The sequence below is a fragment of the Symphodus melops genome (assembly GCF_947650265.1).
Source record: "Symphodus melops genome assembly, chromosome: 21".
NCBI lineage: Eukaryota > Metazoa > Chordata > Actinopteri > Labriformes > Labridae > Symphodus > Symphodus melops.
The window spans coordinates 14,446,924-14,463,610 of NC_136711.1; the positions used below are offsets into that span (position 1 = coordinate 14,446,924).

Here is a 16,687-nt window from a genome sequence, read left to right on the forward strand (position 1 = left end):
TGACAGCAATGCACCAGATAAAGTCTCCAGTATTTATACGGCCTGTGAAGGACGCTGCACTGCGATAAGGAGAAAGGATAGAGAGGACCTACTCTGCATTTTTTTTTCTTTCCTGAAGGTCAAACTAGACAAGATGTTTTAGTGAGTGTTTATATGATCGAGTTGGATGAAAAAGAAATGTTTGGAAGAATTCAGAAACTTATTTATAGATTTATGTGGGTGTAAGAAAAAAAAATTCAATTTCAACATCTGCCCCCCCCAAAAAGAGAATACTCCTAGAATGAGCATCATCTGTGGGGCAGGTTAGCATGCTCAATCAAATAGTGGTTTATAATTTAATTTAAATAGTCTTTGCCACCTTTGCAGTGCCCAGGTTTGGTTTGAAAATAATTCAAAGGTGAGTCTTGTGCTGATGTCTATCTATAATAAAGCAGAGTAACAATTAAATAAAAGCCTTGATTTCTGTTTTATATATTGTGAAATATCACACATTCTTCCTTTAAGAACCCTTTGTTGGTCTTGACATTTCCAAGATTCTCACAAGAGGGTTTATGTTGTAGAGCTGGGAATTATGTCCTAAAAGCTGTTTGCTGTGCAGAACCTTTTTTAAAAATTAAAAAAAAAATCTTTTTAAGGCTGTGGAAAATAGAATTTCATGTTCTTTTTTATGCAGTTCATGTGCCCTTTGCCTGTTTGTATTACATGAGCCGCATGTTAAGTTATATGTACTTTTTTATGTCTTAGGAAATAAATAAATATTTATACAGTATAAAAAAGGCCCTAAGAGCAGCCAATCAATGTGACATGTCGATACAATAAGGTGCTCTAAGAGCTGCATTAGAATGTGCATAAGTAGGGAGGACGTAAAAATGCCCCAAGAGCAATCAATTCATCGTGCATGTACAGTAGATACTATAAGGTTCCCTGAGAGCAGTAAGATTGTGCGCTGCATGAATGCCCTAAGAGCAGTCGATTCATCTTTACTGGAAGATAAAGTGCCCTAAGACGGTAGGATTGTGTGCAGCGAAAATGCCCCAAGAGCAACCAATGTTTGATGTCGATGCTATAAGGTGCCCTGAGAGCACTATTATGAGTAGGGATGCTGCAACAATGCCCTAAGAGCAGCCAATTTGTTACGATCTCGTACTGGATCGGACCCAAAAGCACAACTCGCAAACCAGGTTCAAGCAAGTGTCAATTTAATGAAACAAGCAAGTGACAGTGAGGGAGAGGGGGTGATGAATCCAGGGATCCCAAAGGTGAGGTGTACACTCGGTCTGAGTGTGGCGTGAGTTCCAACATTCCAAAATGTTGAACGCTGACTTTTTGAAATTGTCATGTACACATGTTGACCACAGACCTGTGGAAAATGTTCATGACAAAATGTTGACCGTGGACCTGTTGAAAATGTTTGTCTTAAAATATTTACTACAGACCTGTTAAAAATGATGGTGAAAAAATGATTGACGGGCCCGGTGTAACAGTTTGTAAGGAGGATTAAAACCTGCCTCAGCTCCAGCTATTCGCCTGTAGTTAGAGAGACTGTAAGTTAGGCTGATATGTAGGCTACTGTTGCTGCTGCTAAGCCTCTGGAGCCCCCTGCTGTAACAGATAGTTGACCTTACTTGGACTGCAAGTCCTGGAACTTGAGACTTGACCCAAAAGTCACAGATGAGGGTCAGACAGACGTCTTTTTTTTTTATCTTCGAATGCTTTTTGCCCCACTCTCATTATTTCGACAAGACAGTGGACAGAGTAGAAAATCATGAGTGTGAGTTGGGAATGACATGTGAGAGAGGACACAGGTCAAACTTCAATCTGGGCCACCTGCTTGGAGAACCATAGCCTCCTTAGTGTACATGGGGTGCCACCTAACAGCTAAGCTATCAGTGCCCCAGACTGACTGAATCACTTCCATGCATCCCCTCAATGGACAGTGGAAACATCTCCTAGATTTTCTTTTAAGTCTGTGAAATGTTACAGAATTACAGAACAACGACCATGCCTTCAGTATAGAATGGACAATGCACAAATGGACACAGTTGATAAAGCTATCAGCAAATATATATATATATATATATATTTACTTTCAATGAATTTATTTAAACTTATATCGCCACTCTTGTATGCGAACCTACAAGGGGGAAAGAACAGTCTTAACTACTCACCCAAATGCTCTCAGATGAGACGAGAAAGCTGAAACAAAAGAAAGGTCTGCCCCAGATGCTTATATGCTGTGGGGCTAGCCTCTTCAGGTCAGTCACATGACTTTGTCAACACATTATGGTGTCAAATATAGGATGGTATCATTTACAGCAAAAACCCTAGTGATGATCTAATTGAGGTAGAAATATATCACAGGAAGAAAGAGCCTCTCACTATCTCAGCAGGTGAGATAATAAGTCAGTACAGAGCACTGGAGGCTCCGTGTATTCTCCCCACATATTGATTAATCAAAGCCAATCAGTCACACAAACACACACACAAGCCAATCAGTCACACAAACACACACACAAGCCAATCAGTCACACAAACACACACACACACACACACACACACACACCTGATTGCAGTGAATTGATTCTCTCACCAATCTAAGAAGTCGAAGTAGAAAGGGTGAGTGCGCTCACGTGAACATTGTCAAGTGTTACAGTAACAACTTGGCCTAAAGATTCTATCAAGTGCATAAAACAATTCTGAAAGTCTGTCTTAAATATCTGATGTTAACCTAAATCCTATTAAACTACAGTCTAAATAAAGCATCAGTCTCAGTCTCCACTTTCTGTCAAACTCATGGCATAATTAAGACATTAATGCTGACCATCATAGCAGTTTTAGAGAGAAAAGAACTAAAATCCACACATGTCCATGCTGCACTTCCTCCTGGTGGCATGACCTCACCCCAGCAAACACGTACAGTTGGGGCCCATATAGGCCTCACTTGGGCTGGTTGGGCTTTGGGTGGGCATGGGCTTAGAGTGGGCTTCTTTGTTGGGCCCCACATGGGCAGTAGAACCTGTCAACACATCCATGTGGGGCCAATGTGGGTCAGATATGGGCTGGTGAATGGTTAATTTTGTCCGGGGGTTCCATGATGGCCCCATGTGGTTCAAGGTGGGCATTACATAAGCCCTAGCTTAGACCCACAACCCATGTTTCTACCATCTGGGGCTCAAACTATAATAATAATAACAAAGAGACCAGTATTACAATTAATCACTAATGACAATCAAAGATGAGACTTTGAATTAGTCATTTTCCACCTCAAACTCCTTGTTGAGGTGTTGCCTGTGTCACTTCATCATTTTTATTAAAATTATTGTTAAAACTGATTAAGCTGTCTCTGAGTCATGCGTCTTGGTCCAAACATTCATTGAATCGTAACACAGGCAACACCTCAACAAGGACCTTCAGGTCTAAAATGTCTAATTCAAGGTCTCATCTTTGTTTGTTGTTAAATAAAAAATAAACAAGTAATTAATCGTAATACTGGTCTCTTTGTTATTATTATTATTATTATTATTATTATTATTATTATTATTATTATTATTATTATTATTGTTATTATAGCATTTAACACAATAACTGTATTGCATGACTGTGTAAAAAGAGCCTTTGTTTGCCCATCATAATAATGGACACTACCCTTAAGGGTACCATCAGGGACCCATAATAAGCCCACATGGGGCCCAGCTAGTTTGAGCCCCAGATGGGAGAAACCTGGGTTGCCCATGTGGGTCTAAGCTAGGGCCTATGTAATGCCCACCTTGAGCCCATCTGCGCTTGCCCACATGGGGCCGCCATGGAACCCACAGACAAAATTAACCAGGACCCAGCTGGGCCGCCCAGATGGGGCCAATTCACCAGCCCATATCTGACCCACATGGGCCCCGCATGGGTGTGTTGACAGGGACTTTGAGGTCATCTCACCTGGTCAGCAGTTGAAGTTCAGCATTCACGTCATGAATCCTTCTCACAAGGACACCTGTTGGTTCTGAGAGATAAGAGGCAGCTGGGTGCTCTATCAGCAGTCCATCCGACAAGGCAGCAGGAAAGAGGAGAGTCCAGCATTGGGCTCATTACCAAATATTTCTGACAAAACACTCACCCTCCCCATGCAAGCACGTGTAAGCACACACACACATACACACACACACACACACATACACACACACACTTGCTGCGAAATATATTTCACAAACGTAAAGGGTATGCCATACAACTTGTATATGATTGAAGTCAAGTCACGTCAGTACATATGTGACGATCTGCTGCTGTGTGATCCTGTGTGTAGTTTAAGGTGGTAGTCTCTTAGACCGGCTTCGGTTGTTTACTGTTGGCAGGAGAGTTTTAATGGTAAAATACAGGATGTCTTAAAGTTTTTAAAGATATAATAATATCATTTTAATTGTTTCTAATGGTAGTTATTATGATGGTGGCAATAATGATTAGGATGACAAATATTTGTATCTTTACTTCAAAATATTATTATTTTTTTTACTTTTTTTCGTTTTTTTTGTTAATTAGGTCATTTCTATTCATCTTCTGAACTCTGATTTTTTCGCTCAACCTATTCCGAACCTGTCTTCCTCCCACATTCATCGTGGATCTTTCCCTCTTTCAATCCAGCAGGTCAGAGTCAGGACAGGTATTTATCTAGTTGCTCAACACATTGAGTTGTAGTATATGCTGCATGACAGTGTCAGTATATAGTAACTCAGAGGGGAACAAAAAAACTGTAATGTTCACTGAGATGTAAACAAGCTGTTCTTTATGTACTTTTCGGTTATACGCTGACTTATCCATTTATATCCTCTTACAGACTAAAAGGAGTTTCCATCAGAACTTCACAGCAGAGGATCAGCTTCCTGTCAAAGCTGGATGCTCCTGTGTCTCATGTGGATAAATGATTATCCATTCTAATAAATACCTCCTTAGCCATCCAGCGTTCAGCTCCATCCTTTTCCCAAACATCTCCATCTACTATTTTCTAAATGACATTAACAGATTAGTTAATGAATAAACAATAAAAAAACATCAGTAACAATCTTCGTGTATTCCAGTTTGAATCATCAAAGTCACTTTGCTTGGATGCTGCTGGCGTTTCATGCATGGTGAGGTTTGATAAAGGATCATGGTAATGAATCAGGGGAATACAATTCACATAAGGCAAGACCTCTAGAAGAACAAACATAAGAACCAATCTCCTTGAACCACAACCCCTCCCCTGACCACCTTTTTCTGACTGTGCTTTTAATCCCAGGCAGGCACAGGTTATACTACTATAATAAAGTAAGTCGACAACCCCTATGGCCAATTTGATGTTCAGCAACCCCACTATGTACACTTAGTTTTACTTAACAAGAGCCATAATTATTATTGGCAATGTAAAAAAGTATATAATCTATATAATCTATATCTAGGAGGATATCTATATAGGGTTTAATTATACGATCAAAACACATCTTTACACGGTTTGCAGGTCTATCAGTCTGACAGTTGTGCTTATAAATCTTATCTTTTACTTTATTTCGGAGCTCAAAGCAAAAAAAAACTAAGCAGTCTTCAAATTCCCTCTGGTCTCTTGGGACCTTGAACCTCTCACTACACCACGGTGCATCTAAGGTTCCTGCCAATTACTACAAAGGGCATGTAGTAAAAAGTGTCACCTCAGATCAGCTTCAGCAAGCTACATTAGAGCAGTGTATCAAGTGTTTGTGTGCAATGATTTAGGATGCTAATGAGGTCATTTCCTTTCCTCGTGGTGTTACAGAGATACAGGGAGAAAGTCAATACAAATTCCACCTCAAGGCACAAAATGTATAAATGAATCGAGCTTCGTTTATAGCATCAAGCTCATTACTTTTGATGCTGAAACGAGACAGGGTTAGACAGCGAAGGGTTCAAACCCACAGCTGCTGAGATGAGAACTATTATAGCCTCCGCACATGGGGTCGGGGTGTGACATAACCACGAGTCTATTCGTGCCACACAAGGTTTAACTTTAATGTTGGAGTTACTTATAATATTTAATTGGATTGTCATTACAAATGTGTGTGAATGTGGATGTGGTTTATTATCAAAGAAAAAGTGCTAACCGTAGCATATTAAAGAAATGGCCCATTATGCCTTGTTTAAGATGATGCCTTCTGCTGGGGTGTGTGTTTTTAATGGTTGCTCGTTACAGTTGGCATCTTCTAAAGGTATGTTCTGATCAAAAGCTAATGGAATTACATTAAAGGTCAAATGCAAGAATGCTAATTTACAGCAGATGATTTGTTGGTGACAAATGTTCTGCTGTTTCACAAAATCCAATAAGCATAAATATTTCTGTGACCTACTGGGAAGCTTCCCAATGATGGCTTGAAACCTTCATTAAACAGACAATTTTAAAGGTGTTTTTGTGTCATCTACCAGGCATATACTAGACATGTTTACCCTTTGATCAATGATATAATGATGTTGTTATTGCAGAAAATTGTACATCATAAGGAAATCCATTTTCTCAGGCTCACATAGATGGGGTGAGCCATTTTGCAACTTGTTAGTTGGGAAAAAGGCCGCCTCTAAGGGGGGATAAAGGGGAAAGCTTCTTGGGAATAAGTAGCATCCTCAGGTTGTTGTTTGTTTTAACAGGAGAAGCTGATCAGGTTCCGGATGATCATGAAAAATATTGCTTTTTGTTTCACTGTTCTTTCACTCTTTAGAAAAATGTCTTTTCTTGAGGAAATTAGCATGACAATAGAAAACAAACAGAAAGTGAGAGGAAGCCATGACAGACAATATATAAATGTACAAACAATCAGAGTAACAAAGATGCCATACAGTGAAAAGTCATCTCAAGCCTTGCTTGTCTTCTCTCAGAAATAGATGACAACCATTGTAAGAATATATCACTGAGGCCACAATACCAGTCAAAACAAGACTGCTGGATGTACATTGGTTAACAAATACAGAAGAACTTGAGCTTTATTTCAGTAATACAGGTTTAAGTTAAACTTAAGGACTGTGTGTCTTTTTATGGGTAGAAAAAATTCTCTTGATTTTTCTGATTAAATTGTTTTATTTTCACTGACTGGTAAGAGCATGCTCTTACTAAAAGAAATCCAAAAACCTACCAACACTGTGTATTGCTAACATGACCATGCTAGCACACTGATTTTCAGCAAGTCATCACCATGTAAGCATTTCATTATGACAACATTTCCAAAAAGAGATAAAATTCAAAATCAGCTACTATTTTTTTTTTAATAATAATATGTACTTTTAAATGTGTATATGTTCAGTATAACCCTAACCCCATGGTTGCCATGTGTTTTTCATGTAATTGGACATAAACCACTGAACAGGAGAAGGCAAAAAAAATTTTTTTAAATAATTCACAACATAGGAGTTAAACCCACCAATGTTAAACTTGTGGTAGTGCTTATCAAAAATCCCCATTATCATCTGGCAACCATGAATGTTCCTATAAATATTAGAGGGCGGAGCAAAATGTCGGGCATCGACTACTTAAGAGCTGTGGCGTGCTCACAGCATTTAGCATGATTACAAATTGAATTAATACATAATTAGAGAACTTGAAAACCTAAACTATGTTTTGCGGACATTACGGATGGATCGAGTTACATTTTTCTTTTTCATTGGCATGAAGTTGCAAACAACAGGTTACACTCTTGGTTTTTGTAACACTAGCAGACCTCTTGTATATTGTATTACTGAAGTGCCCCTGTGGCCTGCAGGTTCCTAATAAACATCTACATTGTGGAATACAAAAAAAATAAACCCTTAGGTATCTTATGTCCTAGAGAGGATAAAAATAGGAGCCAGCAGGAACATCTCCATGATGAAATTCACTCTACGCACTCTCCGTGTGCTCATGAGGCTCATCTTGAGGGTGATTGTGAGTTTCAGCGTGGACTTCAAGGACCTCTGCATCCCCAATCCTCTCTGCAAGAGAGCACAAGAAATATGCACCATATTAACAGGTGATACTTAACATTACAGGTCCATTAGTTTATAAAAAGAAGACAATAGAAAGAGAAACATGTGCATTGTGTAAAAAAAATCTAATTGCATATGTTCTCTTCTTAAGTCATTATATAAATGGCCAGTGAGCTCAAGAGAAAAAAAAATGCAACAGTCTAAAAGAAGCAAACATGGAGAGGCCTCGGCAGAAAGTTAGAGAAGTGCATTCTGGTTATTTTGGGGTTTTCAACCTTGAAGCACACACAAAAAACTAACAAAAAAACAACAACAACAAAAAACTAAAGCACTCTTGAAAAAGTTACATTAAAAAAGAGAGGGCAGGTAGGAAGAATTACAAAGAAGAGAAGGACACAGTTGAGTTACCTGGTTTGTCTTTGCTGAAAGGTGGGTTTACTTTGTATGAGCTATAGAGGAAGATAAAAAAAGGTTTTAAAACTCAACATGCAAATGTTTTAGAAAGAGCAACAATATTAAGATTAAAGCAACCATCATGACCTTTTTCTCTCTGGTTTTCTCCACGACTGCTTGATTGATGGCTCGTATGCCAGCAGAGATTCACAGTAAGGAAATTCCTGCTGCTGCTGCTGCTGCTGGCCTGAGAGTTCCACCCCATCCAGAGCCTGTTTGATCATTCCCATCACCAGGTCTTTTTCTGAGGATAAACCACATCACACACCAGGTAGAGAAGTTTTTAGCATTTCCTTTTTTTCTTGTCAGAATGCCACCAGAGCAGGTCGCACTCTCCCAGTGTTTGCATTCAATTACAGATTCAAACCTCTTACTGAATTGGGAGCAGGACAAAACTCAATGAACCCTTTAATTAGATCAAGCTGACCAAAGCAATTAGGAGGGCTGAGTGATGCAATGAAAAAGCAATTTCTATTCTATTAAATGTGCACAGATGTAGGCCTACTCTTAAGTACATGATCGATCAGACCATTATCTGTGGACAAAGCAATTGATCTCTTCGCTGTTCCTTTTCTGTATGACCTTGTGAAGTAATCTGTCTCTGCATGACGAGAGAAAAGGGACAAAAAGACAGTGAGAGGAAGACATGACAGACAATGTACAATGATGCCATACAGGTCTGCATGGGTTAAAGATAAAACATTGTGCATACATGTGCAAGGGAAGGAGGGTAAAGAGCAAAAACGTCTAATTAGAAATAAAAATCATTCATTAATGTTTAAACAAATAAATAAATGATTTCGGTTGAGGGAAGTGTTGATAGTTTTCTTTGTGTTATGGAACAGGGTTATTTTTTTCAAAGAAGTGGAGCATAACCTTTGTGAAAGAAAAAAAAATAGTGCATTGTACATCGTTTGGTCAGCTGCTGCTATTTATACTCTTCCATTAGCACAAAAACATGTCTCCTTCTTCTTCATCCAACTGTTGAAACTCCCAGTGAAGCTTTCAGACGAGAACGTGCTGTACACCAAGCTCTTTTGTTGTTTGCTGAAAACTGTTTCATTGTAATTGGAAAGCAACAAGCTGTCACTGACATTACAAACGATCACAGAGAAAAAGGCCCTTTTTTTAAGAAAGGCTCATCATGGTCTGTTGCTGTTTTTTTAGTTGTAGAAAAAACCTCTTTAACTCATCTTTAAGGTTTTACGAAAAACCTTCAAGACATCACTTCATTAAGTCATTGTAAACCCAAACCCTTTTACCTCTTTGGCCTGCGAGCAGAAGCCAACGCTGGACTGTGGACAGAGAATCCGTCTGCAGGATCTGACAAAGCAGCTCCAACACCTGGCAAGACAGCAGAAAGGCTATCACACTCTGAGCTCGCAAAACCGAGACACAGGCAACAACTGCTGTGTAATCTTTGACAACAGCTGTGTAATCTTGTTCACTTCAAATGGACAGCTCCACTCTCTCCTCTGGAATAGAAAGATTCCCCGAAGTTTCCACCACAATGATTCAACTCTAGTGGAGGTAGAGAAAAAGGGAAGGGGTGTTTCACCATGAGCTCTTGGTCGTGCAGGGGCTGAGGATTAAAAGGGCGCTGGAAACAAGATCTGCGTTGGTAAGACTTGGAGGATGGTGGGATGATTCTCCCAGTTTCAGCTGAATATTGGGTCTTTCGGCGGACCAATTCTTCTTCCGGTTGGCCCTGAAAAACATTGACAAATTCTATGTACTTTGCAAAAGTAAACCTTATTTTTCATTTAGTTATTAAGTAAGGAACTTGAGAAGTGGGGGGTTAAGCTCAGATGGCACATAAAGCAGGCATCCCTTGTAGAGAGGATACAGTCCTCGTCACACTTGGAGGATTAACCCCTGGTCCTGAAGCTATTTTATGCATGTCATCTCCCACATTTCATAGCTCTCTTAAGCTGTCCAAAGGCCAATAAATAATGGATTTCAAAAGGAAAGCCTCTTTGGTTCTTTTTTTTGTCAACTTCTCTTTGAAGGAAATTTGTTCTTAAAACCCCCTCACACAGTTTTTTAAATTGACGCTGATATTCAACAAATCTTTCTCATCGGGGTTGCGTTCTTAGCGACGAACAAAATCAAGGAAGAACAATCGTGAGAACTCTTAAACACAATTCAATGCTGATATGCCCAAGCAAAAATATACGTGATTGTGTTTGTCTTCATTGATCACTATTATGATACGAGTTTTATTTTTCGCAGCAAAACTGCTTCAGTGTGAGAAGGTTGGACTATCGTGGCAGGCTGGACTATCACCAATCTGTTTGTGCTTTTCTTCTTCTCCCCTTTATGGCTTTTTCTCTTCCTCCCACAGGCCAAAGAGATGCTAGCTAGGCTGTATATATGAGAATAATAATGCTCTTTAGATCAAAGTTATCTCAATGTGTCAGGTCTGTGACTGACAGGTGTGTCGTTCAGGTGTTAGGCTGCCTCTCATCGGATGTCCATTGGGATAGGTGCAAAAGCTAATGCTGAGATGGATGAAAAAATAAACCATGTGACAAGCTTTACGTAACTGTTTATATCACACATATGTCTAAACTGTTGTCTATTTTTAAGTATATGTGCTACTGCATGTAAACTCTGCCTCAGGGTGAAAGTGGGTAGGTTAAATAGTGGGATTCTATGCATCAGCTAAAATACTTCAGGGATCTGTTTTTTCCAGGGTTTTTCCCTGCAGGCACATTGACCATGGCCCTGACAATGTCCTTTCAACCTTGGTTGCTATGAATATGTACCTCTGGGACTCAACTGTTTTCGTCTTGATCTGCAAATTACTCGTCATTTGCCTGCATGCAAGTGCATATCTCAAATGCTATTGTGTATTCTTGTTTCGGCCATGTTTAGTATAGTCTACACACCATGTCTAACAATATCCCCTCAGTCACTGTCAGGGCTTTCATTGATTTAACCAACCAAGCTCATATTACAAGGTGTTCATCGTTCAAAAAGATGGAAATTGTGTGATATTGCAATAACGTTTGTGATAAGGGTGAAGTCAGTACCATTAAAGAACCATTTTGGATTGACGCTTTCACTGGAATACATTTACCTCTTTTTTGTCCTTCGGTGCTTGAGAGGACAAAGTGACTTTTGTGGCGAGTTCTTTAAGTTCATCTCTCCAGGCTTCTGAAAACAGCGCTGTGAAAAACAAAAGAAAAGGTTTCCAATTATTCTGAAGACAAAAACGAGTTCTCTAAAGGCGGAGCTTCAGAGAAGAGATTAAGGAAAGAGTTTGGCTGCAGGTATTAACATGCCTGATTTGTCTTTGTTAACTCTGACTCCGTGCAGGCCCTTCGTGAGCGGGAGAGCAACAGATGGATCGGTTGTTTTCCTGAGGATGTGACTCTTGAGAAGTGGATGGGGAAATAGTGATGAGGTGACGTACCAATCATCTCGCACCATGCAAACGGGCCGACCATTGAGTCCTGGAGAAGAAAGAAGGAAAGAAAAGACCTTATATGAGCAATTCAGCACCCGCACAGACACACACATACAAGGTCGGCCTGGGTGACTTTAGAAGTGTGTGGCAATAAAAGAAAATGTCCTCGGGAAACAAAGAAAAAGTCCTGCTGAAACTCAAAATAAAACTGAAAGAAACCTACTCTTCAAATATATAGACATCTCTTTTATTAACTCCAGTGTTGTTCCAGGTACCCCAGCTTCAGAAATATGCTGTTTAACCTCTCAGAATCAACTCAGAGAGGGTTGCCTCTTCAGCTAAGGATCTTATCAAGGACTTTCTTATCAAGCAAAGTAGCACTTTAAATGAACCTATCCTCCGGATAAAGTACACCAGTCAAATTAGGTGGGTGTTTGAACAGGCCATAGTGTTACTGAGTGTTGCCTCGGGAAGCTGACTTTTAACATCCTTCAGAAATAACTTCAGCTGTTAGAACATAGTCTCTTAGCAGACAAAAGTGCTTCACAGGAGAAACAACAGAGCAAACTAAGATTAGAAATTGGCAACGGTCAGTTAAAACAAATCATGAAGCCTTTTCTACACATGCGTTCCTTAAATTTTCACAGAATTTTCAAAAGTACAACATGCCTCAGCCTCCTCCCGTTGAACACATATCTGGAAATCTCTTGTGTTTGTGATCATATTATTTTCTCTCAATGTTTCTGTTTCTGAGATGGTAAATAAAAATGCCGTCCCTGTTTCTGAGATTGAATTTTTATACTTAAAAAAAAAAACATGTTAACATTGAAATAAAAAAGGATGTTCGAGTTTTAAAATTGATGTAAGAAAGACGACAAAAACATGAAGTAAGAGAACAGGCTAAAAAATGTATAAAATTCTGCTGGCTAGAGAGAGAATGAGAGCTTCACCTCTACTACATGTGACTCATACACAAACATGAATTCAAGATACGGATATTGAATTACCAAGGTTGACCCATCGATCGATTCCCATTAGCAGTGAAAAGTTTAAAATCCTTCAGCTGATGAGCTTTAATCTTCTTTGGATGAGCAAGTCTCACACCTTTCAGCTTATCATAAATAGTGGAATATAAAACATTGTGTTATAAGTGCAGTGCAGATTACAAAACGTATCATTTGTATGCAACTCCCAAGGCAAGATTTACATCTGAGAACAGATGTTTAAGACCGCCTCTGAGTTACAATTACCTTTAAAAAAGGAGCGTGTATTAGTAAAATTATCTTTAAAATGCTGGATAACCCTCTGTGACATTCATGGAATGCAAAAAGAATGGAAGCCATTATTTTGGACCAAAAATGTAAAAAATAAAATAATAATAATAAAATAAAATGTTTCCAAAAAGGAGAAGGTAGAAATAAAGTAGTACCTCACTTTTCATCTATTATTTTATATATTATTCCAACATGTGCTCACAAGTATTTGCAACTCATATACAAAGAAGTAGGAAGTTGTTTATTTGCCACCTAAAATAAATTAAAAAAACCCCTTGTGTATTTACAGTCCTTGAATCAGTGGTCGATTCTATAGAGACTGTTGGAGAAATACAGTCTCTTTGGTACATGTTCATAACGCTACACACAAACTGTTCTCGGAGGAAATCTCTGTCTTTAAGTGATTAAAGTTGAAAACAAGTCAAATAAAAAACATTGCAAAACGTAAGTGTTTGAAATTGGACCTAGATTAGAACTTAAATGAAATGCTGACTTTATTTCCTCAGGGACAAAAGCATTGAAGGCTGAAAAAACCTACTGATGTCTGAATGCATAAACACATTCACAGTTTATGTAATTGACAAAAAAAAACAACTTTTGTAAGGTAAAAAATAAACAATTGATCACAAAAAACAACAACTTCTGATTGTGTCAAAACATCTTGCTGTGAATAAAAAAAAGAAAGAAAGAAAAAAGGAAATTCAATTTCATAAAGGATAGAAAATGATGTGTCACTCAGTTGGCTGCTGCTCACCTTGAAGATGTCTCACCCTGTTTGGATGAGGGTTGTGTCGGGAGAAGAAGGAGTGATGACTCAAGGCCCCAAAGCGTGGACTGCTTGTTGTCAGTCTCTTGGTAAACTCAGCTTGGAATGGGACCTGATTAGTTTGACCATGGTTCCTCTCTCCTGCTGAGCCCTGGGAGTCTAGGCTCGGTGTTGCAGACATGTCGTCTAATCCCAGCTGAGTGCCGTCTCTACATTTGAAGGAATAAAGGCAGACCTCTTACATAAAAGTCTCTTTATGAGGACATGTGAAGGAAACTTCAGAAACTTTGATTCTACAGGCTAATGTCATTGCAAAGTTGTGGTGGAACATTCTTGAAGAAGTCAAAAAGCTAAAAAAGGACCTAGAGAACTTCATTTGCTTCCAATAAAGAAGTTTTCATTTTAAATTCAACAAAGAATTGTAAGTTTTGTGTTTTGCAAAGAAGAAATCTTGAGATTAGGACAAAAATAAACTCCCTTACCTTAGAAACAATCTCCAGCCCTCAGCCTCTGTGTTATTGTGCCCTGTGTTGCTCATTGTTGCTAAGAAACATGAAGTAAACATGAAAGAATAGCATCTGTGCACAGTGATTGTCATGCACACGGCTCATTCACACCTGATTCTTATAATGACAGCGGTAATAAGGTTTTGTCTTTTTGACGTGTTACATTAAAGAGATCAGTCTTATTAAAGGTTCTACATGGTAATGATTAAAAAAACAAAACAGGAAGACAATCAACATTAACTTGTGAGCCACATTACACCCAGCCAAACACTGTATGTGTTATTTTACTAGTTTGCTGCAGCATGTGACACTGTTACATAAGGGTGCAGATGTTCATGTAAATGAGCTCTGATTACTTCTCAGAGGTTCCTGCTGTCAAGCATATAGAAGCAATCTTATTTGCCAGATACATTTCAGTTTAGAGTAAAACTTCATTTGAAATGTTAACACGTGATTTATGTCAAGAAATAAAAAAAATTCACAGTTAGGATATTATTATCTAATACTACATTTTTCAAATTTAAATAAGGTTGTTGTGGAAAAATTCAAACTTATGCACTATAAGGTGCTTCAAAGTCTTGTTAACACTTATTGATTTTCTTATGTAAAGATGAACTTGTATAACTCCCAGCTACGCTCTGTCTAAATAATTCTAGGACGTAGCTTCTCGGCTTTAAAAGTGACACCAATTGTGGAAGTGTGTAAGACCTGAGGTATTCCTTATGGCCAGAAGTGGGAGACATGCCTTATAGAAGACAAAAAAGTGATATTTTATGAAAATGGATGAGGAAATTAGCCTACTTCTCCGTTGCTGTATTTTCTCTATAAATACCGCCTAACTTGTCCATCTTCATTTAGAAATGACTAAAATGAAAAATACAGTTTGCTTTTAGGTTGTGATTGACAAGTCACGACTTCAATGACCCATCAACCAGGATAGAGCTTCAACAGTACATATCATCCCACTTGAAGTATGGTCAAGTATAACTAAAAATGAAAAATAGAAGACTGAGACACTGTGGCAGCTTGCTGGTTTTGGGAAATTAGGAAAGATAAGTCTTAGAGCCAAAACCTCTGTTAGAAATTCCTCACTGCTTCTTTATGTAATTTCTTATGAACAGTAATATATATTTTTTCTTATCGATGTAGCAGTGGCTGGTTAAGTAAGAATGGTTCAATCTTATACAAGATTCAAGTGGAGAAAAAAAGCCAGACATACTCAAATTGCTGGTGGAAATGATGCTCTTGGGAATGATACATTGATAATGTGTCTGGAATGCAGATCCATTCTCTGATAAGCTTTACGATAAATAAGATAAGACAACATCAATAACTTTATCCAACAATAAAAACAGAATTTATATAAACTCCCATCAACTTGAAAAAAACATCAGGAGATCATTAGGCATTTAATCAGCAGCTCAAACATTATGAAAAGTACTCATGACACACAAACACACTCATTTAACTCTAAATTATTTCTGGCATAAGGGTCAACCTTAGCTTTTAAACATTCAGCAGAATACCATTTTCTTCATAAAGCAATAATTAAAACAATCCACTTGAGAATTAATTAAAACATTTCAAAACTACTGGTATACTCTTTTTTTAATTAGAAAACTCTGAAAAATAACTGAACTTAACTCTCAGCTTGGATCACTGTGTGTTAAACATACCTGGCCAATAAAGCTGATGCTCATTCTAACTTCCAATGGTTGATTTGAGAGCCTGCAAAGTTGTGAAAATGAACTGGTCATATTATGTCCTAAAATCATAGTATTCAATTTTGTTTATGCTAGAAAAGCCGGAATGTGTACAAGATTACAAAACAAATGTCAGTATTGAAACAGAAGCACACTGGTCATACTAAACTGCCCTTAAATGCACTGCGGCTCTCAGACTAAGGGGAGCTCATAAACCAGCCAATTAGAGGCATAGTGTACAACTGAAAGTAACAATACTTTAAAAGATATCCAGCATGTCACACTAACACAAATATTTCTCAGAGTTGAGTGCAATCCATTTCCTCTGTCATCGTGTCACACCACACGATATATAGATGTCTTATAACAGCTCGACATCCCTTTGTCTGTGAGAAGGCAGCGTTGAGTCTTCTTTTTGAATACGATATGTCAATGACGTCAGTATTGCATAAACGTTTATCGGGACATGTTGTTACTTATCAAGATTTCCACCACTTCAGTGCAATCAGAACATTAAAGGCAAGAGCATGAAAGTTCAGGTTTTCAAGTAGATTTTATGGTGAAAGCCTTAATTGCACATTGTGTTCTTTAATTGCAGTTGCATAAAAGCCTATATGCACAACTTCCGC

At 38.4% G+C, this 16,687-nt stretch overlaps 1 protein-coding gene across 2 annotated transcripts; it reads right to left on the bottom strand.

The window, feature by feature from the left end:
- Nucleotides 1-7,378: 7,378 nt before the first annotated feature.
- Nucleotides 7,379-16,425, bottom strand: tbata (thymus, brain and testes associated). Of its 2 annotated transcripts, XM_079334164.1 has the most exons (11): nucleotides 16,347-16,425; nucleotides 16,032-16,083; nucleotides 14,332-14,392; nucleotides 13,838-14,058; nucleotides 11,685-11,855; nucleotides 11,480-11,568; nucleotides 9,956-10,105; nucleotides 9,660-9,741; nucleotides 8,485-8,641; nucleotides 8,353-8,393; nucleotides 7,379-7,950 (listed from the first exon to the last, which is right to left on the bottom strand). In XM_079334164.1, exons 3-11 carry the CDS (start codon nucleotides 14,385-14,387, stop codon nucleotides 7,859-7,861), a joined length of 1,059 nt encoding a protein of 352 aa, XP_079190290.1. In that variant the 5' UTR covers nucleotides 14,388-14,392; nucleotides 16,032-16,083; nucleotides 16,347-16,425; the 3' UTR covers nucleotides 7,379-7,858. The 2 variants fall into 2 exon arrangements, with proteins under 2 accessions (XP_079190290.1, XP_079190289.1); XM_079334163.1 differs by lacking the exons at nucleotides 16,032-16,083; nucleotides 16,347-16,425 and having other exon boundaries at nucleotides 14,332-14,665.
- Between the last annotated feature and the right edge of the window lie 262 nt (nucleotides 16,426-16,687).